Source organism: Camelus bactrianus, chromosome 15, assembly GCF_048773025.1.
Source record: "Camelus bactrianus isolate YW-2024 breed Bactrian camel chromosome 15, ASM4877302v1, whole genome shotgun sequence".
In the NCBI taxonomy this organism is placed as follows: domain Eukaryota; kingdom Metazoa; phylum Chordata; class Mammalia; order Artiodactyla; family Camelidae; genus Camelus; species Camelus bactrianus.
This window is the reverse complement of record NC_133553.1, coordinates 47898865-47926375: the sequence shown is the minus strand read 5'-3', so window position 1 is coordinate 47926375 and position 27511 is coordinate 47898865. Positions and strand designations below refer to the sequence as shown.

The following is a 27511-nucleotide window of genomic DNA, read 5'->3' as shown; positions in this document are numbered from 1 at the left end:
CAGCCAACATTTATACTTAACAGTGAAAAGCTGACAGACACCATTTCTTCTAAGATCAGAAACAGGAATGCCCACTCTCACTACTTTTATTCAACGTATTATTGGAAGTCCTAGCCAAAGTAATCTGACAAGAAAAGGAAATAAAAGAAATCCAAATTGGAGAAGTAAAACTGTCACTATTTGAAGATGACATGATACTACACATAGAAAATCCTAAAAGTGCCACTGAAAAACTATTAGAATAAATGAATTCAATAAAGTTACAGGCTACAAAATTAATATACATAGATCTGTTGCATTTCCATACACTAACAACAAACTATCAGAATAGTACAGACTTTAGTTATAAAATAAGTCACAGGTATGTAATGTAAAGCATAGGGAAAATATAGTCAATAATATTGTAATAACTTTGTATAGTGACAGATGGTAACTAGGCTTATTGTGGTGATCATTCTGTAATGTATACAAATATCAAATCACCATGTCATACACTTGAAACTAACATATTTTAAATCAACTAAAAACTTTAAAAAAATTTGTTCATTTCATCTAAGTTATTGAATTTATTGGCATAAAGGTCTTATATATATTTTTTCATTAAGGCATAAAGGTCTTAATAGTATTCTTTATTACCCTTTTAATATCTGTAGAATATGTCCTTATGTCTCATTTCATTTCTGACTTTGCTGATGTGTCTTTTTTCCCCATTAATTAATCTGGCTAGAGTTATCACTCTTAATGATCTTGTCAAAAATGTTTCATATATTTTGTCCAGTTCCCTGGCTGCAGTCTCTATTTCAAATCCTCAGCCAGTGGACAACAATTTTGCTTCAGGTTCTTAGATCTCCACTGTTAGTATTTTCTACAATCTCTCTTTTCTGTCCAACTCCTAGTTTCCTCTTTTATCAAATTTTCCCAACAAGATGGATTTATAAGTATTTACTTGAACCAAAACCTCAAGGTAAAGAAAAATGTATAATGGAAAACAATCCACTTAAAATTTTTGTGTAAGAATCACTTTCAGTTAAAGAGGGATTATTGTTTATTCACTACATTATGAGCTAAATAACTTGCTTTGAAGTTCATTGAAAAATGTTTCTAGTTTTCCAACAATCTTTTAGAACACAAACTATCCTTAAATATGTTATATTTTCTATGTAGTACATAGTTACTTTAATTTAGAAGTTAGTAGCTTCTAAACTTACCTCTATTTAAAATTTCATGGAGCTATAACATAAAACAAGGACTTACTTGTATCGTGCAGGGAACTGCATTTAGCATCTTGGAAAAGAATCTGAAAAAATAGATATATATATATATAACCGAATTACTTTGCCGTACACTTGAAACATTTTACATCAACTATGTTTCAATAAAAAGTAAAAATTAAAAAATTCATGGAGCATATTAACAATATTTTCATTCTTAAAGATTTTCAGCACTTTTATATCTAACTTTTTGAACTTTTGCTAGCTTTATTTCCAATTAAAAAAAATGAAAAATTCATGTCCTGAAATTCTTGAGGAAAAGACAATGTGTTTTTACTTATAATCTTTTTCTAAAAATGATATATAAAAATCATACCAGTTCAGAACTAGTATGAGCTACCAAATAGTGAATCCAATAGTGAGAATGAAATTCTCTCTGTAAAGGAACAAATACATTAATCTCAAATGGCTATCTTTTAAATGAATCTGTAATTCAAAGGGATGCCTTAGAAGGATCCAGGGCTTAGAGAGGGTGGTAGGAGTACAAAATCAATATGGCTGTCTCACTGACTCATTTTGAATAAACAGCTCTAAGTAAGACAATACCATTTAAAGGACCAGCACAGAACTTCAAAGGGGACGTAATTCCCCTGGGGGAATTGAAATCAAGATATTGGTTGTAGATTATTCCATTTTCCAATGGATGCCCTAAGTTTTAAAAGGTGGTATTGCTGGTACTTTTGAAGTAAAACTACTGTACAGTTGACCCTTGAGCAATGTGGGTTTGAACTCCGAGGGTCTACTCATATTTGGGTATTTTTCAACAGTAAGGACTATCGTACTACAGTCCGTGGTTTAATCTGCCTTTGCGGAGGAATGGGAGATACAGAGGGCTGACTATAAGTTATATGTGAATAAACCCCCACATTGTTCAAGGGCCAACTGTATTTAGAAATAGTCTTAATAATTTCATATTCTACTCAATTTTAAATCATATTTCAAAATATCTCATATATATGAATAGGAACAGAATTTAAACTTTAGGAAGAGAATAATGTAATGAACACTGTTTTAGCTTTCAACAACTAAGGTGACATGTAAAAACCAGGAAAAACAATACTTCTAAAAAATAGTCTTAAAAAAATTCTGAAATTAAAACTTTATTCCTGTATGACTCCAATTCTGCAACACTGAAATGGAAAGAGTGTGTGTGTGTGTGTGTGTAGGGAGTATGAACCACCTACATCTACACTACCAACCACAAAAGGACAGAGAAAGCACCACAAAAATGTTACAAAACAAGGTTTATTCTGTAATACTTCATCATAATGAATTGCATCTCTTTGGTAAAAATAAACTTTATAAACATTTTAATAATCAGAGATTAGATACAAAAACTAAACATTTGTTAAGTTGTTTTTAACATGAGCAAAGACTGGCAACTGAGAAGTGGTTCACTTGGACAGGTCACCTACTGGCAGTTATAACTCAAACTCAGGGTAATTTTTATGCTACATTAGAAAAGAGGATAAGGACACAGTTTAATAACTCAAATTTCTTGAATCAGAAAGAATCCTTATACTTTCAAATAAATAATAGTTACAATGAATTGGCAATTATACATTTTTATACACTATATAATGGCAACATAATACTTTAAAATTAAGCACTTTGTTTAATAAGAAATGTACAACAATTTTAAAAACAACTTTTGACAATGGCACTGGCAGTTAGATGCAAAAAATGTGCTTCAAGAAAAAATGGCAGGTACAACATTAAAATACTCTACTTTGTCTTTCAATAAATATTTGACTACATCATTAACATACTGAAGCAAACTTTATTTAAATCAAAGCTTACACATTTCAAACTAATAAAAAACTATAAAATATATGTAAACCAGAAAGCCTCAAAGGTTCTTAATTGAATGCTATGGTCTTCACAAAAAGTTGTTAAGTTACTGTAGTATTTAGGACAATAGTCTTTACAGCCTTGTGAAATAGCCACTTGTGTTGCTTAAATTGCTGGGAAAGGCCTCCTGGTCTACCAAGACACACACATTCCCCCCCTAAAAATTTCTCTAGTTTTAAATTCGTGCTAATGTATATTTAATTGACCATCTAGTATGAACCCTTTACATAATGCCTCAGAAAGGAGCAAAAGAAAAAAATACATATATTCTAAACTTTACTATATACAAAGGAATCTAAAGAGAAGTCATGCTGGCTATTATGGACAGGAAAGGCTTATTAAAGGTGGAAAAAGGTGGTCATCCACCAATAATTCGCTTTTCCATGAATACAAGTATTTTTTCTCTGAATTTGAAATGTAAAATAAAACATGAACTAATTTAGTAATATATTGCACAAATAAATTTCAAAAATATATATTCCAGAAACACTGATTCTATTTAGGATATGACAGATGATTAGTTGTGTTGAGTTAAAACTTTTACTAGGGATCTGTTATAAAATGGAATCAGCTGTAACAATGTACATTGATGCAAAGCAAATTATATGTTAGCTTAAATCACAGTTTAAAAATATGTTGGAATATATATAACCTCTCCAAGATTGCCAAGTTGTTTCTATTACAGGAAAATATTTAATAAAATAGTCTTGGAAATACCATTTCCAGTCGACAGGACTTGGAATGACTTTCCTTAACTGGATGATTATTAGCCATGTTTTTATCTCAACACCCCTGAGGAATGGGATCATGTCTATGGAAGTAATAATGGGGGACCATAAGTAAAAAGTTTCTTCCCCTTAAAAATAACTGCCTTGGTAAATCAGCAAATGGAAAGTGATACACTGAATTCTGTGCAAGAATTCAAAATAAGATATCATGTAACTCCTTCCTGTTAGTTTTTAGTGTGAAAGTGTTTACTGACTTTGCTAGTGATGAATATAACTTTCAACTTTCAAATTTGTGGAAAGAGTACATGAAGAGGGAGAGAAAAATCAGGTTTAAAGAGTTATTGTTATTTATATTAAGAAAAGCATTTTGAAGATCCCTATTAAAACTGGGAATGACTTTCCCCCTCCTTATCTTAGATCATTTTCCTTTACTTATACAGAGTAATTATCTAATGGACAGGAACAAAAGAGAACATTTGTGGTAAAGAATTTCAGCTGAACAAAACAAACTGGAACCAGATCATTGAAACACTGTTACTAAGGTCTATCCAGAGGACCACAGTAAATAGCTTAAAAATTTTGTTACTAAAGTGATTTTTATAATTTGTGTACTATTTATACTGTGGTATAAAGGCAATTTTTGGTGTTATATTCATTGTCTACAGTAAAAGGTGTTAACTTGGGTTAGCCATTCTATAGAAGATGTGACATATATGAAGGAAAAAAACCCCCAATACCTCATGTTGCATACTTAAGGACTATTTTTCATATCAACAAGTTGAAAAAAATTACTATTTTTGAACAGCACCAATTCTATTAATGTGGCTATCCAGGTTCAATTACAACTAACATGGAAACAGGACAGATCATATTAATGTTGTTATCCCTGGCTTAAAGATTTGCCAATTGAAAAAGACTTTTTCATTATGCTTCTCATTTGACAGTTTTGCCCAAATAAACTCTTAAAATAGAAATATTTGTCTCTTAAAAAAATTAAGAAAATGATTTATTGTCATAGAAATAGTGAAAGTAACAAACCAAAATCAAGAGCCTGTGTGTATACATATGTATATATATATGAGCTATCAGAAAATGAAAACAAGGTCACTGTCAATGAAACATGATGTAGTATAAGACTGAACTTTTAAAAGGTTGCTTTCACTGTTATAAAACAATATATAGTGAATAAGTTTAGTTTTAATAGCATCCCTTGTTCTTTTTGAATGATATAGTTGAACTATATAAATGATATGAAAAAATGTATCATACAAGCAGATTTGTTCAAATATTTAAGAAGGCCTTAGTCAATACATGTTTGGAAGGTAACAAAGTCTTTTAGTGTGGATTTCATGGCACATAATAGGTATTACACTGCCTCCTCAAAAGAACTTATTAAATAAGATCTAATTTTATATGAATTTTGAAATCCATGAAGGCATTTTTCTCTCTAGTTGTTAAATCCTTTAACTTAATTGGGTACACATACAAATTTAAATTCATACAAAGCTTGGACAGAAGGCTTTTCCTAAATGATCTACCTTTATTTCTGATGACACAAGTAATAGTATTCAAAATGTTTATGTTAGATTACACTCCTTTTGTATTACAAAATTCTCAGAATACAGTACACTTAGCAACAAATGAAAGATCCTCTTAATACAAAAGTGTGTCAAAATGGGTGTGTTAACCCCTAACACACTGTATGGCTATATCCTCTCATTGGATAGTTTCTCCTCAACAAAGACAGCTAGTGGCTAACATTTAAACAATGGCTGCAAAGCACTTTGGGAAAGAACAAACGGCTCCAATAAATGCTATGCAATATCTGGAAAGTTAAAAATTTTCAAAGATAAGATTGTAATAGGAATTGGAGTGTTCTTAGATGAAATTACATTACAAAATTGCCTTTTCTGAATCTTAGAACTTTTTCTATACTCTGCCTATGTATCCAAAAGGAACTTTCTAGAAATCTAGGATCTTTTCTAGTTCAATTTTGTTTATACCTCAACAAAACAAATTTAAAACAAAAATTAAGATAAAATTAAAAATTTGAATCTCATCTTACTGGATTGCAATGTGTCAAGAGAGGAGTACGTGATAAAGACAGCAGCAGAACTTTTAGCTGGATCAGCAACTATAGGTAACTACAGATTGGAAAAGAAAATGAAAAAATATGCTACAGAACCACCAATTCTTACATTCTGACATATTAACAGAATAACAGATTTCCCCTACAAGTTTAAGACAGAGGCTGGGGATTCTCTTACATGAAAATTTCCAAATTTTGGAGACACTAATTGCAAAAATTATGCTTTTAGGACTTCACATCATATGGCTGGGCATGATCCTTAACAGCAGTCATTTAATAAAAATTTAAAAAAACAAGCAAACAAAAAATGTTTTGAAACAAGTAATTAGCACCCCTCCCCCACCCTAAAACAAAAGAAGTCCATTATGGCTTTGATATCCCTTGTAAAGAATTAAGTAGAAGAGTATTGCCACACTTCAAAATAATTTCACACTAATAAGTATTTCTATTTTTTCCTCTGCTTTTGATTTTGTATCTTTGCAGTACTTATTAGGGAACCTAGACATGTATGAATTCCAGCAAGGTGGAGCAGAGATCCAGCTGCCTCCTTGAGCTCCTCATCAATTTCTTGACATGACTGTTTTCGCCTCTTTTTGCCTGGTTGCCCTTGTTCAGAGGTATCTGTACAAGCCTGGGATGCATAGCCACTGTCTCCAAGAGGGTCATCTTCATAATCAACGTCTGTATCTTCTTCACTGTGAAATCCTTCACTGCCGTCACTTCCTACATGGCTACTCTTTGGGATAAATTCATATACCTCATCCACAGAAGACAGGGAAGACACACTAGACCTGGATGCACAACGCTGTGCTGCCATGCTACTTGCACTGTAATTGTGGTCTTCTTTTGGATCGATGCTGGTGGCTAAAGAATCACTCTCATGTAATCGCATAGCACTGGAATGATTAAATGCATTGCCATAACCCCTCTTTTTTTGCACTGCTGTTTTAAGAGGAAGAGGCTTCTCACCTGTGGAAAATAAAGCTTCGATCAATAAATCAAATGCATTTGATCACAAAAACAGGCCACTGAAAACTACTATATCATTCCTGAATAGGCCAATTTAGATTGGCAATGTTTTGTAGGTGGTTTTATTTTACACAGACCATATCATCCTATTGGTATTAATCTGAAACATTTTAAACCACTTAATGGTATGTCTCGATCTTTGCCTGGAAAATATAATTATTTTGAGCTGCCTGCACAGAATGCCTCAATATCAACGTGCCACTGTCTAGCTAACCATTTCCTTGTTGATATTTAGGTTGTTGCCAATTTTTCATTATTACAAATAAACCACAATGAAAATCCTTCTGGATGCCTGTTCTCACACATATGCAAGAGATAACAAGAAACAGAATTACCAAGCAAAAGAATATACACATTTTAAATTATAATTGGTGTTTCCAAATTGCCCTCCAAAACGGTTGCACCAATTTATATCCTACAGTGTATGATAATATCCAATTCTATACTTAACCTCTAATGTCATTTTAATTTTTCATAATCTCATGGACAAAAATATAGTATCTCAATATTGTTTCATTTTGCATCTCCCTGATTTCTAAAGGCATCTTTTCAAATGTGTGCTGTCCACCTATATATTTCCTCCTCTGAGACCTACCTATTCATATATTTTGCTGGCTCTTCTGTTGAACTGTTTTATTTCTTACTTATAGGATCATTTTATATTAATGTGTATATTCGATATTAATCCTTTGTTACATACAGTAAGGAAATGTTCTCCCAGTGGTGTGTTTATTACTTTTCTTAAAGATATCTTCTGTTCTCAGAACTCTAAAAATTTGATGTTTAATTAAATTTACTCATCTTTTACAAATATTGCACTTTGTATCTCAAAGGTGGCTTTTCCCATTTCAAGATTATAAACATACTTTTGAATGTTTTCTTATTTATAGCTTTCATTTTTACTTAAATTTTTAAGATTAATTTCTAAAAATGCTACTTATTTCTTTATTTCTTGGTCAATGTAACAAGATCTATCACATCATTAACCTCAATCTCTCAACTGTCCACATAAATGAACAGAAATACAATAAAATGGAAACTGAATTATTCAGATGAAAACACGATTTAGTTGGAAAGAAGAAATTCTGTCTGTAACACTGAAATATTTTGCATGCTAAATGACATTTGAAAGGCACTCACAAAAATGTATTTTAAAAAGAAAAGCACAATTGCTTACATTCTAAAATTCCTTGTTCTATAGAAGTATTTAAAAGCATCATTGCAGTGGCAGCATCAATATCAGATTCTGAAAAAGAATGATAATATTAATATTCTTTATAAAAAAGAGGCTGTTATAAGTATTTGTGTGTACCCAAAGTTAACCAACTTATCAAGGTTTTGGTGTATTTTCTACTTAAAAATATACATATATGTACATACACATGCACGTGCATACACACATTAAACAAAATGAGGTACATATTATTTTGCAATCGCTTTTGTTCACTTAAAATTATGAACAGTATTGTATAATGAATTGTGAGGTACTAGAGTTCATGAAAGTTCTCTTTTTCACAATGAAAATAAGAAACTGACCTACATTTCAGTAAGGATTGCCCTTAAACAGATTAAATTAACTAAAAATGCACAAAATATTAGTACTGACTTCAGTTATAACTATATACAAGCCTTAAGTACTACAGGTTTATATAATACTCAGGAGCTCAAACACAATTATGGATATCCCATAGAAAAACAGGCTTTTAAAAGGTTGGTAAAATCAGCAGGTTCTATTCTAGGTAAGGTCTTTATGGTCTTATATCTACTTTTAAACTGAAAGTTCCTCTCCATCTTGGTGATCTGTTAGTCTGAATAATTGCAATCAAATAAAAGTGAAATGGTATAATCTAAAATGTAAAAGGAAAGTTAGAAAATGTTTGTAAATGTTAGATTACAAAGAATAAGTTTAAAATAAGACTCAGATATGAAAGCTCCCATTTCTCTCTCAAAGCTGGAAAATTTTTATTACTACAAAGCTTTCCATTTTACTTATAATATCTGATTATAAAGTTACTTTAGATAATAAAGCCATGAGGATATTGACTTGTTTTCTCCTCATCTTGACCATAAACTCTGTGAAGGCAGGAATGTTACTATTATTGACCTTAATAAACAGGCCTAAGTAAATCAGAAAGACTGTTCTATGAGGGGACACATAATACCACACTCTTTTCCCTTGATACTGAATGTCTTCCCGGTTAGTCTGTCAGCTTCTTTAAGGTAAGAATCATGTCTTATCCTCTATGTTCCATAATGCCTGGAACAAACAGTAGTTCCTTGATAAATGTGTGAAGAATATATTACATCTTTCCCCTCCTTTCCTTAGATTAAGCTAATTATCACCAAATTACTAACACTGAGTACTTTCAACAGGCTTGGTATGTTCTAAGTATTATTACTCACCTAATCCTCACAAGTTTGAGGTGGGTACTGTTAGTATTTCCATCTTAAAGATGAGAAAATAGACAAAGAGGGGTCTCTAGGAATGACAGAAGTGGGATTTAAACCTGAGTAGTCCACCTCCAGAACCCAGGCCTTCAATCTGTACTCTATCATCACCCCTTAATACTTCCTAGGCATCATAATTAGAGAAGGAAGTTTTGTAGAAAATTACAGAATATCCTGGAAATTAAATTCTCTATTCTGTTATTCACTCAATAAGCTGAGTGTCCTGTTAGGAGGCTGACACCATTCCAGGCTGTGGGAATATAGCAGAAAGCAAAACAGGAAAATCCCTAACCTCTCAGAACACAAAGAAATACAGCATATCAGAGAGTAATAAATACTAGGGAGAAGAATTAAGAGGGAAGGGAGATAGAGAATGTGGGGAAAGGTGGTTGCAATTTTAAATACAGAGGTTAGGGAAGGCCTCAAGGAGAGGTAAGGTTGAGCAAAAACCTCAAGGAGGTAAGAGAATGAAAGCATGCAGATATCCAAAGGAAGAGCATTTCAGACAAAAAGAACAGCAAGCAAAAAGAATTTCAATCAATGATTCCCATATGCCACAGCCATAAGGCTAGCAAAAGAAAGATCTCTCTAATTCCTGTCTTTTAGAATGAGACCTGACTAAAATATGACAGAGTTCTGTATTCTAACATGTCTTTAAAGAAAAAAAGGTGCAGCTCTAGCCCATATTGTGTCTCTGTGTAAACTGGAAAAAAAAAGCAACTTGCCTCCAGGTGAACGCTTCCCTGTACCAAAGCACACAGCTTGAGGACTAGAGTGTAGGCTGATTTCAGAACCCTCTCATTGCCTCAGCCAGGTGTCCTTGTGCAGGGCATGACTTGCATGGCATTATGCAAAATCCCTAACAGACATTCCTTCTCAATGAAATAATTTTTCATTTAATTAAAAAAAAATCTACCTTGTTTACAATTTTATTTAAGAAAAAGGGAAGTGATGGTGAGAATCTAACACTGAAATGCATTATACTGAGGAAACAATTTCAGGAAATTTATAATCTTATAAAGGAAGCACCTATAAAACATTCTTAGTAAAAAAAAATTAGTATAAAAAAGTATATCTCTAACTTATAGTAACTTAGTAATTAGTAATAACTTGGTAAAAAAAAGCATATCTCTAACTTGACCTCTTATAGTAAACTTCTATTACAATTCAAGGAGTCATATTTCTGAAACACAATACCTAAAACTAGAGAAAATTGATCAAGAGATTTACTGTGACAAAATAAAAAAGCTGCATGAACATCATTTCTTAAAATAATAACAAAATTAGGTACTGCTTCTACAATGGTAGAATGATAGGAAAAGTGTTCCTTAAATACAGTTAATTCTTACAGGAATTTGTTTTAGCCAAATTAATCTGAATTCTCCCACATGAAGTTAACTTCATGAAACCAAAAACTTCTTTGCAAAAGGATTTTAGGTACATCTGATTTGTTTGGCTAAGTATGCTTCCCACAATGTCCTGCCAATTAACTGAAAAAAAAGTTTAAACTTCAATGTTAAAATATGAACTAGAGAAATGACCCAAAACATTTCTCAATCAAGAACACCTGATTATCCATGATTTGTCCAAAGTACAATCTTGAACTTCTTGGAACAAAAACTGTCTGTGTACACTTTACAATTTTTACTTATAATATTAAAATTAAACTGAAGACTTAGTTGTTTATTGCCACATCTGAAAACATTTCATAGTATTACTTTTTCATTAATAAGTACTTTATGCTATTTTAAAGACTGCTCTGTGTTTTTAATAAACATACTACCAGCTATATTATCTAACATTTTCAGTTCATAAAGCATGAAATTTGGCTCTTTTATAAAGTCTCTTGTATATATTTTCTCTGACACTAGGCGAATAAAATAATTCACTTTCAGCTGAAAATCATTTGTCATCAGAGTCATCAAAACAGTGAGTTGAACAACAACAACAACTTAGTTAAAAGTCACTATTATTTCCTTTTTTATCCTTCATAGTTCTGGCTGGAGTTCAAAACATGCTACTGATTTAATAACTGGTTCAAATAAATCTCTGTCAAAAGTGTTAATTTATACCTCCTGGTTTATATTTTCTTAGCCTTGATGCTAAGAAATTATTAACAATAATTGAGAAGAAATTAAAAAGACGTCAGTTTTAGCTATGTGAAAGTGAGAGTTACAAGACAAACAAGTTTCTGTTATCTGATTCTCAGTCCATTTGCTTAAGGAATTTTATGAGAATCACAGAGGCAGAATTTAAATGGTTATAGGCTACATAATGACTACAATAGGGTTTACTGCCTCTATCAAAACCAACATACACATTTATAGGGCATCCAAACAGAGAAACTGTCTGGTGATTATTCAAAGAAGTAGGAGAGTGCTTTCAATAAATTACCAACACTTTAAGCTGCTTGGACAACCTGTTTACTTTCACTTCAATTAAGACACAAATTATGCCGATTATGAACTTATTTTATACATAGTAGTTAGCACCTCTTAATCCCCTACTATATATCCTCTAATAATATATCTTGCCCCTCTGCTGCTATCATTTGATATAATTGCTTTGGGTCCTTTTTATGTCTTAAGAAAGTTACTTAATTTCTCCAAAGTCCAGTTTCCTCTTTTTATAAGAGAGGGTAACAACATCTCAAAGAGCTGTTGTAAGGATTAAGAAGGATAATGCATGCAAAACACCATAGACAGGAACTCAATGCTAATTAATGTTATAATTTAGGAATATGTTCAAACTCATTATGCTAAATAAGTTCTCTTTGATTTGGCTAACACTTGCTTGAACTTCTTCATTTGCCTTGCCCATGCTAAATGATCACATCTACAGTTACTGGACGGAGGCTACCCAGTCCTCTCTACGCTCTTAGGTTTCAGTCATACTTATCAACCTGCCGTTCCCAGCAACTGTTCTCCATCAAACCTCTATCCAAGGTTAAGTATCCTCCCAACTCCAGCTCAAGCACCACACTTTCTTCTCTAAGAGGCCTTTCCTGACCTACCTCTAAGTTTAGTTTGCCACCCACTTCCTTTTTTCCCAGTATACTCTGCATAATTCCAGTTGATCTTCTTCAATTAAACTATATGTTTTCTGAGAGCAGAGCCTGGATCTCTTTCATTTCTGCATATCTCAAAGCACCCAGGTCAGTGTTTGGCACTGAGGAGGAATTCAGCAATTACTTGGGAGAATAAACTGTTGAATGTTTAATAGATTTATTGTTGTATTTTTCAAACCTTTCCCTAGAAATAATATCAAGAATTAAGAAAAAGCAGATTTCCTCAAAAGTCTATGAATATGTGCTAGAGCAACCTGATTTAAACACAAAAATTTTTAAAGTTTTTGTGTGGTATTATGTTTTTCTCTTAAAACTCATGAAAACTTTGTATTCTATTCCAGGACAGGCCTGCATTTGTTTTAACCTAGAATACCAACCACCCTTCCCACCAAGTTAATTATTACTAAGGGATAGGTCTAAGACTCAGAATTACAGAGACGGAGGAAAGTAAGGTGTTAGCAGCAATGGAGAGATGATGGATCATATGTATAACTCATTAGATGAAGAAGAAGTACCTAGGCTCTAGTTGTGGAAGCTGCTCCCCAAAGGAAGAAGCAGAATTTGGATGGAATAGAACAAGAACAAGAGATTCTAAATAAACCCCAGAATTTAAAAGAGAAAATGTTCTCAAAATGTGTATATGAACTAAGCTTAAAAGACTAAGAATCAGAACCTACTGAGGTAATACAAAGATAAAGGAAGTTTTGGCAATACCTGTAACAGAGAAATAATATCTTCCCACACAGGCAACAGGAAAATGGATACTTACGTTACATTAAGTCAGAATATTATCTAAAGCAGACTCTCAACTCTTATTTTTACAGACCATCATTATATTGCTTCTTAGGCTCAGCTTAGTGTAGTTTCAAAGAATCAAAATGTCTCTGATATGTAGAAAGGCTTTTAGTCTGAGAATATCATTTTTAATGGTCATAGAAATACCTGAAGGCTCTAAAGCAATAATGCTAGGAAAACTTATGTTAATATATCACTAATCTATAATATTAACTATGAGTAGGGGAAAAAACACTAATTCAGAATTTTGATCTACTTAAAGGCTACAAAATCTAAAAGTTAACTTACTGCTTTCTTTGTAAATTATACTTCTTTACACTTATTAACCTATAAAAGAAATATTCTGAATTATATTCTAATCCAGGGGTTGGCAAATTTCTTCAGTAAAGGGTCAGTAAGTAAATATTCTAGGCTTTGTAGGCCAAGAGGCAAAATCAAGGACACATTATAGAGGTCTCTGTTGCAACTACTTAACTGTTGCTGAAGCCAGTTTTTACATGCCTCAAAATATTATTTTGATTTTTTCAACCATTTACAAATGTAAAACTATCCCTAACTCACAAGTCACACAAAAATAGGCGGCAGGCCAGACATGGGCCACAGTTTATAACCTCTACTCTAGTTCAAGACAGACTTGAAAAGATAACTCTCTACTGACGGTATTGCTGAGAAATATTTTCAAGGAAAAGTACACATAAAAGGAAATGAACAAAGGGATGTAAAACAGTGTACACAGTACAAGCCCAGTATTTGGAGAAAAAGTGTGTGTGTTGTGGCGGGGTGTGGTGGGGCAGGGTGTACGTGCATGTATATGGATAAGGTATAAAAAAGGACCAAATCAATTATATCAAAATGGTAGCAGCAGAGGGGTAAGAAAGATAGGGAAGATAGGGGAAGGAGATGAAGATGTACAGCTACTATGTATAAAAAAAATAAGCTACAAAAACATATTGTACGACACAGGGAATATAACCAGTATTTTATAGTAACTATAACCTTAAAAGAGTATAACCTTAAAAAATTGTGAACCGTTATGTTGTACATCTGAAACTTCAATTTTTCAAATCCTCTACAATGAACACATAATATTTTTACAATTAGAAAATAATTAAACAAAAACTCTGATTTTTGATCTGAGTTTTTATGACTTAAAATAATGATATTTCACATACCTTTGAGAGTTCGCACCTGGTTCTGCTTGAGCACAGAGCTTAAGTAGTGAGGGGATAAAGAGCCACTGAAAAATGAGATAGTACAAATATAAAAATCTTTTCACATTTTACAGAACTTAGCCACAAATACAACTAATTTGTACAACAAAAAACACAAACTATTTTTACCTTATTTTCTTTGCTAAAACTATTCAGTTTAGGAAGAGTCTGCCAAAGCAGAAAGAGCATAAGATCCAAGATTAAATCACAACTATTTGGACGTTCTTAGGCAAAATAATTAATCTCTTAGTGTCTTCATCTGTAAAATAGGAATAATTAAACCTCCCACATAGGGTTGCTCTGATAATTAAATAAGAATAATGAATTTAAAATGCCTGGAACAAAAGACAATACATGATAGTTACTGTTCGATTTGAACTGGATGCTTAAATTTGATATATTACAGGTGTTACTACAGAAATCAAAGTGTTTATCAAAACATGTTTAAGGAGGACTGTATAATAATGACTAAAAATAGGTAAGTTCCTGTTTTAATTAATACATACCAATATCAAATGAAAATCTCTAAATTCATGAAAAGAGACCAGAGGTTTTTTTTTTAATTCCAAAAATTGAAACATTTTGGGGACAACCTACTTCTCTTCTCTAGAATATGTGATAGTATCAAAAAAAAAAAAATCTGTTTTGCTAATTAAACTAAAAGTCTATTTCCTAGTCACAGTTTTATATTCACTATAGCTCCTTCTCTTCCTTAGACTTAACAGTTATGACATGACAGGGCTACACAAAGGCATGTCAGATGGAACTGCCATTTTGTCAAACAATGACAAAATGTTTCTGAAGATATTACAGTAATGTTTTAAAGCCAAAGATTATATCCATTATGCTGTTCTTCTATCCACCTATTTTTAAGCCACAAAATCATCTTAAACATACAAACATGGCAAAGCTAAAAAATATAAATATGAAAATGCATCATATCAAAGGCACAGGAAAGTATATATTTGATGGTATACAAAAAAGAGTGCCAATTCTCTCATTTAATTTTTAATTAAAAAACATCATTAAATAAAACACAAAAGGACTATCAGTAGAACTTACCATTAATTTCTAAATTATTATTTTTTTTAACTAGGACATCTCATAAGCACCAACATTAACTAATAAGGTATCAATCAACTCCCAAACAATGAGAAAATAAACTCTAAAAACATCTTTTCTAGGTTTCATTTCATAAGGATAAATCAGTTCTTCTTACAATGATCTTTCTAATCTCTTTCTCATCTACTAATATGGTAAATAAACTTAAAATCTTAGTGAGTATATGTATTATTCAACTTTAGTCTTAACTTTTTTTTACTGTATGTCAGCTACCAATCTTTTAAGAAATTAGACACTATATGAAATGTTGATAATTGTTTCAACTGGGAGTTCACACTCTCCTACTTTTCAAATTTTCCATTATTTTATTTAAAAGCTTTCAAAAATTGCTTTTTAGAAATTGCTTTTTAGGGTAGTCTACAATGGGTGTTTTGATAAAATCTGTCATTTTCAATTCAAATGAGTATATGTAACAGAATTTAAAAAAAAAGATTCTGAAGTCTTTGTTAGAAAAAGGAAACAATCAGATTTTAAGGATGTCGTATCATTTTCAGATTTGATTTAAAATGAGAAAGCTGTAAGATCAATAAAAGTCACTGAGTTTGAAAACAAAAGCCAAGGAAAATCATAATTACATTTACTAGCAGAAACAAAACAAAAAACTCAAAGCATTATTTTACTTGCCAACATTTTAAAATTTGAGATTTGAACCTAATTTTCAAATATTAAACATGCTGTGAGAGAAAAAAACTTAAAATAGACAAAGAAATATAAATACACATACAAAAATGTTGCAATGACAAACTTATCTTAAGCACCTTATTTAAAAAATTTTAGTATACTTTTACTTTGCCGAGTCTTTAGGTCAGCATTAGTACTGTAGACAATTAAAATGATTGAACCTTTACAAAAATATTTCAGGTTATACCTGAAACCGTATTATAAACGTTTAGCTAGAATATATTCAGTATTGACAATATTTTTCAGAATTCATGTTCTCACCTATCCAATATCCTATTTCTTAATTATGTAAGTTGCACTATAAGTAAAAATGTCTTAGGCTAACATCTTATCGATGTAAAAATAATTCTCCATATAATTAAAAACCTTCAAAACCTTAGAAGTTTGTTAATTTTCTCCATCTCACACAATGAAATCTTATATATCCATCACCGACATTAATAGGAAAGATCCTGTACCTCTGGGGTGATGCAGGAGGGGTGTAAAAAGTTGATTTAGAGGGAAAAGGTTGCTTCTTCAGTGCCTGCACAAGGTTGGGTTTATATTCTGGATCAACACACCATAAGGAGCCTTTCCCATTAACCTAGAATAAAATACACAAGAATTAATAACCTGAACTTTAAGACATACACAATCAGTGTCTGAATGTTTTTAGTATCTCTGGGACAATAGTCCCTCATTTGTAACAAAGGGATAGTAACAGTATCTACCTCATAGGGTTGTTCTGTGGATTAAATTATACATAAAATGTTCTACACAGTGCCTGGCACACAGGGCCACAGGACCACACAACTCTAGGACATGCCATTCACATCACAGTTTGTGAGAATGACACAACCCCAAGTTGTGTGGAGAAGAGCATGAAGGGCTATACAAGGCGACCCTCCACATGCTAAGATGTCAACAAATGTTAGCCATTATTATTGCATTATTATTGTTAGAAACAAGAAAAAAAGTAAAAAGTAGGTAGTGTCATTTCCCCAAACATAACAAGCAATAAGATATTAGGTGATGCATCAAAAAATAATTTTATTTTTTAACAGCATTAACACTAGTGTTTAAGTTCCCATTTAAACTGTTTAAATTCAAAGCGAACAATTTAATGAAAAGCATGTTGAAAGTTTCAAAGAGTAGCAAGCCAAAAACTGAGGCATGGAAAAGATCCCTGTAAAAGATAAAACTGAGGGAGAAACACAATCCGTTCCCCCTTCCCTCAAGATGGTTAAGTTACAGCATTTGAAGGACTTCTGGATAATATGGTAATGAGCACACAAGCCTAGATCTCACAGAAATAATCAATAGAATCTAAAAACAACAGAATTTGTAAGATTACTGAAAACTAGAGAAAACATAAATAAAAGTGCCTCCTAAACTGAAAATTAGAAGTGCCTGAAAGAACAGACTGCCTACTCCACAATACCTAGTAAGAAGGAACAGCTTACCAGGAGGATAAGTGGACAAGATACCTGAAGAATCTCGCTAAAATCATCTAACATGCAGTGGAAAGGCCAGGCTATAATTCCTTCAAACAGATTTGAAAAATGCTGCATATTTTACCTCTTTCCTTCTTAGAAGTTCACACTACATATTAGCAGATTAAGAGTCCTAAATTAGTCCTGCTTTAATTAAACCTGTTTCATGTAGTCTCCCAAAAGTTGTTTGACATAGAATTTCTTTCTCCCAGGAAATATCTGAGGAAACTAGTGCTCTGTGGAATACCTATGAGAAAAACTGATATAATTAATGAATTCTTACAGAATATATTTTCCAATTAATGGAAAAAACTATACACATTAATTAGACCATGAAGAAAAATAAATTCTCCTTTGAAGGTTACTCTAGCGCAGAAAGAAAAACAACAAGAACAAAAAAATGATACCAGCAAGAAAATTCACTGACCACTTGGGTATTTATGAACACCTGAATTAAAAACATATCCAAACTACAGTTACAGATTATCGAGTAAATAAAGGGTATAAGAAACAGAGTTACATCAAAATAAAGTGGATGTGGTCATAGTTTTACTTAAAGGCAAATTTAAACAAAAATTGAAATGTATGAAATAAGTTTTTATCACATCTGGGAAGAAAAACAGAAAAAAAATTATACAATGTAGATATGTAGAAATAAAATTGATAAACTGAAAAACTAGATATTAGGAACAGAATAAAACTGATAAATTTAATAGAGTACTCAAAAAAACCCCATCAGTATGCTACACACACTAGCTGAGCTAGTCAAATGAAATAACTGAAGGGCTTCAGGAGCTGTGATGTCATCTGCTAATTCTTCTTTCAGGATAAATCTTTCCTACTTCCTTAGCTGAACATCCATCCCCACCTACACATCCTGAACAGAAGACTAACTAGAAGCATACCTCTACAAATGTACCACACCTGCCTACAGCCTACACAAAGAACTCCACAGCCATACAAGGAGGAAGTCCAACTGTAAACCCATTCCATTTTCCCAGAGCTAAACACTAACTTGTAGTTAGTAGTGTAAACTTTGGGGTTAGAATGTCTACTTTGGAATCCTGGTTCAAACACTTATCAGCTGTGTAACTTTTAGAAAAATGTCTATGTTCTCTGTGTACTGGTATGCTCAAAATATATTTAATAAAACTTTTAAAGATACAATGTCAAAACTAAATATAAGGTACAACCTAACCCCTCTCCCACCATGATGATGTACAAAACTTCCTTAGACTCTCAGAACTAACTCACAAGTTTAGTGACATTCAACACATTAACTTATTAATTTTTATTTTTATATTACATCTTTTCTATTTGAAAAACCTTTTTTAAAAAATTGAAGTATGGTTGATTTACAATATTGTGTTAGTTTCAGGTGTATAGCAAAGTGATTCAGATATATATAAAAACTTTTTCAGATTCTCTTCCATTATAGGTTATTACAAGGTACTGAATATAGTTCCCTGTGCTAAACAGTAGTTCCTTGTTTATCTATTTCATATAGAGTAGTATGTGCCTATTAATCCCAAACTCCTAATTTATCCCTCCCCAACTTTTCCCTTTTGGTAACCATAAGTTTGTTTTCTATGTTTGTTGAGTCTGACTCCATTTTGTAAATAAGTTTTCTATCATTTTTTTAGATTCCACATATAAGTGATATCATATAAATTCGTCTTTGTCTGACTTACTTGACTTAGTATGATAATCTCTAGGTCCATCCATGTTGCTGCAAATGGCAATATTGCATTCTTTTTTATGGCTGAAGAATATTCCACTGTATATGTATACCACATCTTCTTTATTCATTCATCTGTTAATGGACACAGTTTGCTTCCACATCTTTATGGTGACTCTATTTTTAGTTTTTTAATGAATCACCGTATTTTTCTCCACAGTGGCTGCACCAATTACATTCCTACCAAAAGTGTAGGAGGGTTTCCTTTTCTCCACATCCTCTCTAGCATTTATTATTTTTAGATTTGCTGATGACAGCCATTCTGACCGCTGTAAGCTGATACCTCATTGTAGTTTTCATTTGCATTTCTCTAATAATTAGCAATGTTGAACATCTTTTCATGTACCTAGTGGCCATCTGTATGTCTTCTTTGCAGAAATATCTACTTAGGTCTTCTGCCCATCTTCTGATTGTATCAAAAATCCTTTCTTAAAATTTGAATTACTTTTGACACAACATTACAAACTGACTATAACTCAATAAAAAAAAAAACAGAAAAAATATTTGAATTACACTTCACAACTACATTAACCATTACTTAGACAAATAAAATTTACAAAGTTGTGTTAGTTTCAGGTACAGCAAAGTGATTCATATATATATATATAAAATATATATATATATAAATTTTTTCAGATTCTTTTCCATTATAGGTTATAGGTGTGTCCTGTTGCCCTGCTCCTATTTTGCTCGTATAAAATCCTATATGATGTAAGTTATTTTGATTGTTGAAGATTTAATGTGATGAATTCCAGGATGCTTCCATTTCCTGAACTCTTTACAAGGTAATATTAGTCTATTATTGAGTCTTTTTTATCACTGAATATCATTATAGCAGAATGGCATAATGAAAGAACACTTTCAGAGGTTTAAAAACTGAGGTCCTAGGGGGAGGGTATAGCTCAGAGGTAGAGTGCATGCCTAGCATGCATGCGGCCCTGGGTTCAATTCCCAGTACCTCTAAATAAATAAACCTAATTACCTTCTTCCACTAAAAAGACTGAAGTCCTAATCAATCATTGCTTATTGATTGGCTATATGACAATGGATACATCATTTAATATCTAAGAGTCAGTACTCTCATTCATATTTTATCAATAAAATTTTTAAAAAAGGTAATTTCACTGAGTTGTGATGAAATTCAAGTAAGGTAGTTTATATGTAAGTGACAGATCTGCAAAATAAGTGAATACTAAGGGGTTATTCTGAAATTGGCATACAGCAAGAGTTTATATGGTTTAATAACAATATTCCTACTCTGTTTCTTCTAAGAGATGAAAGTTTTTAAAGTATTAACAGTAAGAACAAAAATCAATTAATTCTGAATAAGAGACTAAAGTTAGGAGAAAAGAACAAGAGATAAACTAAATTTAGAAGGGAAAAAAGCTCTTGTCTGAGGAAAAGTATGGTAATTGAATGTAAGGCCTTTTGTAACCTAACAACTTAAATACACAGGAAAAGAAAAATCAGGGGTGTCATATCATACTGTAATACAGAAAGAAACATACCATACTATCAGGTGTAACTTTTTCTGGTGGAAAGCAGTATGACATCACATGAACAAGTATTTGAAATTTTACTTCTTTTTCAAAGGAAGTCAAGTGTTACAAATGTATTTTTGGATTAAGTGATGGAATATCTTAAAGTAGATATATTTTCAGTAACTTGGCCTAAGTGGTAAATGTGTTTTCATTGATAGGGAAATAAAACTTCAAAATGTTAGCACCCACAAAATCCTTTGCCCCAAACCACTTGTTTCATTCAGAAAAGATATGCATGAATTATTTTTCATATATTAAATAAAATGATTATTTTAATAATTCTAACCATGTTCTATCTTAGTATTTCTGAGACTATACTCCTAGATGCTGTTTAGTTCAAATCTACTTTTAAAATTCTATTGTGAGAGAACTGCAAATTGTTTTAATCTCAGAACTGCTATTTCCTTGAAATAGCAAATTGGAAGAACTGGTAGTGAAAACTTGCAGTTCAGGGCAGTGAAGTATCTTGAGTAAGGTCTCCAAATAACAGTCTGGTTTATGTTACCATGGCAGCACTTCCGTTCACTAGGTCTGTTCATGAACTATCAGTAACGAGATAAAATTATGTATTTGCTAATCTATGTTTTGGAGTCTAGAGCAAAAAGGAACTTATTTTTAACTAAGTTTCACTTAAAAACTTTGCCTTTTGCTTAGATGATGGAACACAAATCATAGTTTTGGAAGTTAAGTATTGTTTAAAAATAAATATGCCTGTAACAAGATACATTTTTTGTGCAGTGGAAACAGGAAATGTGCATTCTCTCATGTACTATTTTGCATTTTGGAACTCTAAGGCTTCGGACTTATCTGGTAGAGAACCACTGAAGGTTCTGAAGAAATGAGGAATATACTAAGAAATGAACTTTGGAAGTTATAAAGACTGGGAGAAGAGGCAATGTTCACTATTCCTGAAATATTTTTATGTATTTTCCCTGTACATTTTAATAGATCCCCCCCCAACTACCTTTTCTGTGGTTTTTAGAATCACTGAATTAAAAAGGGCATTCATAACTCTGCTTAGAGCGTGAACTTTTATGGTAGTTAGGGTGACTTCCTTTCTTGAGATTCAGCTAATCATCACAATGAAATGTACAGTCTAAAATTGTACCAAACCAGGCAAAACTTCTAATTTCATGTTTCCCAGCTAAAATTTCACAGTTAAATATTTTAGTTTGGCTTTTATAAATATTTAGCGTTTAAAACATAAAAACAAACAAAAACCCCACCATGTCTAACATTTTAAATTTTAAAATCCTGAGGCAGACAGATACCAAACCAAGATTTTTAGACCTGTCTTTTGAGAGTAATAACTATGGTATGGATGGGCGTAGGGAACTAATCAGCAGCTACACCAGCTGGTTGGGTATCAACATTAATTTGTAGTTGGACCTGGACCTTTGTCATCTTGTCTTTTTTTTTTTTTGAGCATATCATCTCTAGATGAGTTATTCATCAGGCATGGGGAAATATACACAAGATCTTGTGGTAGCTCACAGTGGAAAAAAATGTGACAACGAATATACGCATGTTCATGTATAACTGAAAAATTGTGCTCTACACTGGAAATGGACACAACATTGTAAACTGACTATAACTCAATAAAAAATGTTTAAAAAACATAGAAAAAAAGAGTTACTCATCAGAAAAGTGCTTTCAAGGTTGTCAAATTCAATTCCAACTTTTAATGGAAGAAAGTATAACTCACTTGCCTTCTTCAAATTGGAAGAGAAATACTGTCATTTTAGGCACTGGTTCAAGAAGTATTTCATTAACAAACAAAACCACAAACATTCCCAATCCTACTTGAATGTATCATTTTCTGTCCAAATTTCTGACATTCAAAGTGGTCCATTGATTTTCGTGAAGACCATCACCAGTTCCTTCCCTCCCACTCTGACTTGTAATGCTAGCTAATTTTTGACCCAATATATTACAATTTCTGTATTTATCCTTGTATTCTTTTAAAAAAAATTTTCTTTTTTTATTTTCGGGGGAGGTAATTTTTTATCTTTTAATGGAGGTACTGGGGATTGCACCCAGGACTTCATGCCTGCTAAGCACACACTCTATCCCTAAGAGCTATACCCTTCCACTTTTCTTTGGATTATTTATTAACTCAAAAGATGATTTCCTTTCTCATCACACTCTCCCTGTACTCTATGCTTTCCTATTCACTTGCTCTCACTTCCTTAATTCCTTTCTTTCTCTATGCATTCAAAAATGCTCAGATTGATTATATAAATAATGCATACAATAAAACATTATGGACAAGAACATATCCTTTTTGATCACTACCACAAATTACACCACACTAGACATATTGTTGTGCAACTTTTATTACAAACAATAACACAGTGGATATTATTAACATCTCCTTGTGTGCAAGTAAGAATTTTACTTTAAGAGAAATCAGTATCTGATCCACTATATCAAAGGATATACACATTTCTAATTCTAATAACTACTGCCAAATTGCCTTCAAGAATGGTCATACTAATTTACACTACTATCAGTAGTATGAAACTACTGATACTGATTTATTTCTCCATATCTTCATCTAATTTGATATTATAAAACATTAAAAATTTTTGCAACCTTATGGGTAAAAACTTTTTTGTCCCTGATTACCAGAGAGGATGAACATCTCTGCATAAGTTTATTGATCATCTGTATTTCCTCCTCTGTGAACTGCCTAGTCATATTCTTGTCCATTTTTTCTATTAGGTTTTCTTTTTCTTGTTGAATTATATTTGTTATTTACATATAGTGGTGTACTGCTGATTGTAAACATCTCCTATCAACTTCCCATTTAATGATACAATGTTGGTAGCTTGAAACTGACCATGATAGAAATATTTATACCGTGGAAGTCTATAAAAGCTACATCTCCACCCCCATCCAACTGTTAAACCTTTACCAGTATACCACTATTCATATAATTTTAATCCTAATCTTTTGGCTTCTACTTGTCTCAATCATTTCTTCTTAGCTAATCATTTTCAAATTTTCTATAACATTTGACACTGTTGCTCATTCATACTTAAACTTACCCCCCTTGGCTTCCACTATACAGTACTTTTCCTAGACTTGTCTACTGAAAATTAGTGCTAATGACTTCCAAACTTAGTGCTTTAATCCCATAATATCACCACTATTCCTGTATCATATTTCTAAATACCTAGTAGATAGTTCCCCTTTTATGTCCCACCATAAGTATAAACCCAGTAGGTTTAAAACTAGAAAAGGATTAAGTGATAGTTAAAAAAAAAAAATCTAGTGATGCATGTTGGAAAGGATACATTCAGAATTTCTAACACTTCCAGTCACCTGAAAGTTTCACTGGAGCTGAGGAGTCTGCTTCCAAAATTGCTCACTCACATGGCTACTAGCAGGATGCCTCATTTTCTTGCCACATGGGCCTCTACATAGGGCTACTTTAGTGCCCTTATGATATAGCAGCTAGTTGGTTTCCCACAGAGCTAGTTATCTAAGAGCACAAGATGGAAGCCATAATGTTTTTTATGACCTGGACTCAAAAAATATGATCCATCATTTCCACAGTATCCTCTTGGTTACACAAGCCAGCCCTGTTCAGTACTGGAGGGGACTCCACAAGGACATGAATACTGGAAAGTGGGGCTCATTTGAGGGCCAACTTGGAGGCTGACTATGACAGAGATCAATCCTTTGAAATTGCTGAGGCTTTTTCAATGGCCTAGCATGTGGCTGATCTTCATAATTATTCCATGTGTAGTAGAGAATGTGTTACAAAGCAATTTATTACACAGCAATAGATAACTAATACAAACTCCTTTAAATTAGTTATAAGATGATGATGTGTTCAAATGTCTTGCTACCCAATGTGTCCATGGATTAGAGGCATCAGGATTACCTGGGAGCTTGTTAGAGAGCCTCAGTCCCCATCCTAGATTTGCTGAATCAGAATCTGCATTTTAACAAGATCCCCAGATGATTAGTAAGTTTGAGCAGCACTGTCACATAAAATCCTTCAGTCACCTAAAAATATAATTACTTGCTCTTTTAACTTTTAGTCCAAATAAGAACAGGAGAGTTGCTACCATGTAGGGTATAGAAAGCCATAAAAGAATATCACTCCCAGCCTAACAAGGAAAAAAAAATCTACAAAACCATGATTTTATTATGAACTTATCTGAGAGCTCAGGCTGCAAGACAACTGAAAGAACTTAATTCTGAAGAGTGACAGGCCCTGTAAGGAGAGATGAAACATATGAACTGCTTCACCTTTGGAAGGGCGTGGAAGAAATGGCAGTCATAATAACAGAAGGTAAGAAAAATTGCGCAAATTTTAACAAATTTTTAAAAGACGAGTGTAAGCTGGCAAGATAATTTAGCATCCCTGGCATTCCCAGACAGAAGAGTCTGCATCCACTAGTCAGCATTTTTCCACTAGTCAGCATTTTTCCACGAGCCTCCATAATGTGCTTCAGAGGAAGATTGTAGGCAGGGCAGGAGACCTAGGGAAGACATCCTTGGAGATGGAGATAGATATACAGAAACTTCCAAGGCTTGATGCTAGAGCAAGGATACCAGGCAAAGTTCATTCATGCTCCAGGCCCTGAATGTGCATAAGGTGAGATCAGGTGTCACTGTGCAAGAGGCTCAAAACCTGCCTACACCCTGGACAAAGCTCCAATAAGAAGCAAAAGCTGTCTGCCACTGAGCGAGAGGCAAAATAACCTCCTCACCCCAGTCCTAGCCAAAGGGTGGCTACTGTTGGAAGAAAAGTATAAAACCCAGCTATCTTTATACTTTACTGATACCAGGTAATGTGCTACGTGTCATTAGAAGGGCAGGAAATCTGCTCATGCCCAAATTCTCCAAAGATACAAAGCAGAGATCTTTGGCCACTGGAAAAGGAAATGGTTGTTCACTTGTACCCAGAACTTCCCACTGATACTAGGCAGCATTTATCTACCACAATGGGAATGAGCATCTTACTTTGATTTCACCATATTTTAAGGTCTCTATGTTAATTCTCCCCCACCTCCCCAAATATAGCAATGTTCATAAACACTGACCTTGCCATGGCTTCTTTCCACTTTCTGAAAACATTTATTCAGGGACAGATTATGTCGAACAGAATTCTTCCAGCCTGTTGGTGCAGTTGCAAAATATGGGAAGCGGTTCAGAATCCAGCTATAAATTTCTTTGACAGGCAAACATTTATTTGGAGAGTGTTCAATAGCCATATAAATGAGAAGACTAAAGGAGTATGGGGGCTTTGAAGTTGCTGATTTTTTCTCTGGGTTCTGATAGCAAGGTGGTCCTAAGGATGGCACATCATCTCCCTCTATGTCATACAACGGACTAACAATTGGAAGACCCTCACTTCCGAAGCTGAAGTTTGTTAGAAGATTAGTACTTTCATGAAGCCAGTTCAAGTTTGTGAGCTCATCATCTGCTGACTCACTGTCCACTAGAGTGGCCTTTGGCCTGGCAGCATCAACAGCTTCAGGCAAGCTTCCCATTTTGTAAATCTGGCTTAATCCTGCAAACTTTTCAGCTCCTGGAGTTTCAGCTCTCTTCTCTGGAGTCATTCCAATTACTGGACCCATTTACTCCTACAGTTAGTTCTGAAACAAAAGAAATAATTATCAATCAATGTAATATTGAAGATTCATAAACTCATGGAAAAAGGAAATACATATTTAAATATCCCCAAATCAGAGAAATTTTACAATTAGTATCCCACATAATATTTAAGCACAATATTTGTACAACAAAGACACTAAAAGTTACAATACAAGAAACAGAACTTACTGCATATTATTTGAAATGACTGTAAATAAAATGAAGTATTATAGCACTATATGTAAGGGTGACATTAACATAATTAAATAATGTATTTTGAATACTTGTTAAAGTCCCTAGTATGTAGTAACTGCCTAGTAAGTAATGAGTGCTATTATTAAAAATAAACAGACTATTTCTTAATCACTGAATTCATTACCAGCAAAATTATATTTACTATAAGTTTATCATTTCTTTTGTAAATTCCAGTATTTTTAACTCTTCCTTCATTATCATCTTATCAAGCACTGATAGTGAAAGGCTGACATTCTCTTAGTAAAGTCTCAAATGTCACTATATTTTCAAGGGGAGGAAAAAAAAGCTGTTTCTAAACTATGCTTTTTTATTTCTACTTTTTCAGTGACTTTTGGATTTCCTTTTGAAGCAAATTTCAATTCAAAAATCTTATCAAGGGAGAATAACTGACCAAGAAAGAAAGTGATAGAACCATGCCATTTAATTCATTTTCAATGGTTCATCAAGGTACCTCATCTCCAAATTCTGTGAAAAATACTCTATTTGTCTTCTATTATTCTGTTCAATCTTCTTATGCTTATATAACTGAAATAAGAGAAGTACCTCTGGGATTTCACTTTACTTAAATCAAAGCTGGAAGATTACTGTAAGACTTATGAA

General features: G+C 32.8%; 1 protein-coding gene across 3 annotated transcripts in view; it reads right to left on the bottom strand.

Moving 5' to 3' along the window:
- Nucleotides 1-2500: 2500 nt before the first annotated feature.
- Nucleotides 2501-27511, bottom strand: part of FOXN2 (forkhead box N2) — a 50799-nt gene continuing 25788 nt past the window's right edge. For all 3 annotated transcript variants that reach the window (XM_074341106.1, XM_010967750.3, XM_074341107.1), the window contains exons 2-6: nt 26104-26658; nt 16751-16875; nt 14451-14515; nt 8146-8214; nt 2501-6908 (exon numbers count right to left, since the gene is read on the bottom strand). In XM_074341106.1, coding sequence (XP_074197207.1) covers nt 6385-6908; nt 8146-8214; nt 14451-14515; nt 16751-16875; nt 26104-26640 — 1320 coding nt within the window. In that variant the 5' untranslated portion in view covers nt 26641-26658 and the 3' untranslated portion in view covers nt 2501-6384. The remainder of the gene's footprint in view (nt 6909-8145; nt 8215-14450; nt 14516-16750; nt 16876-26103; nt 26659-27511) is intronic.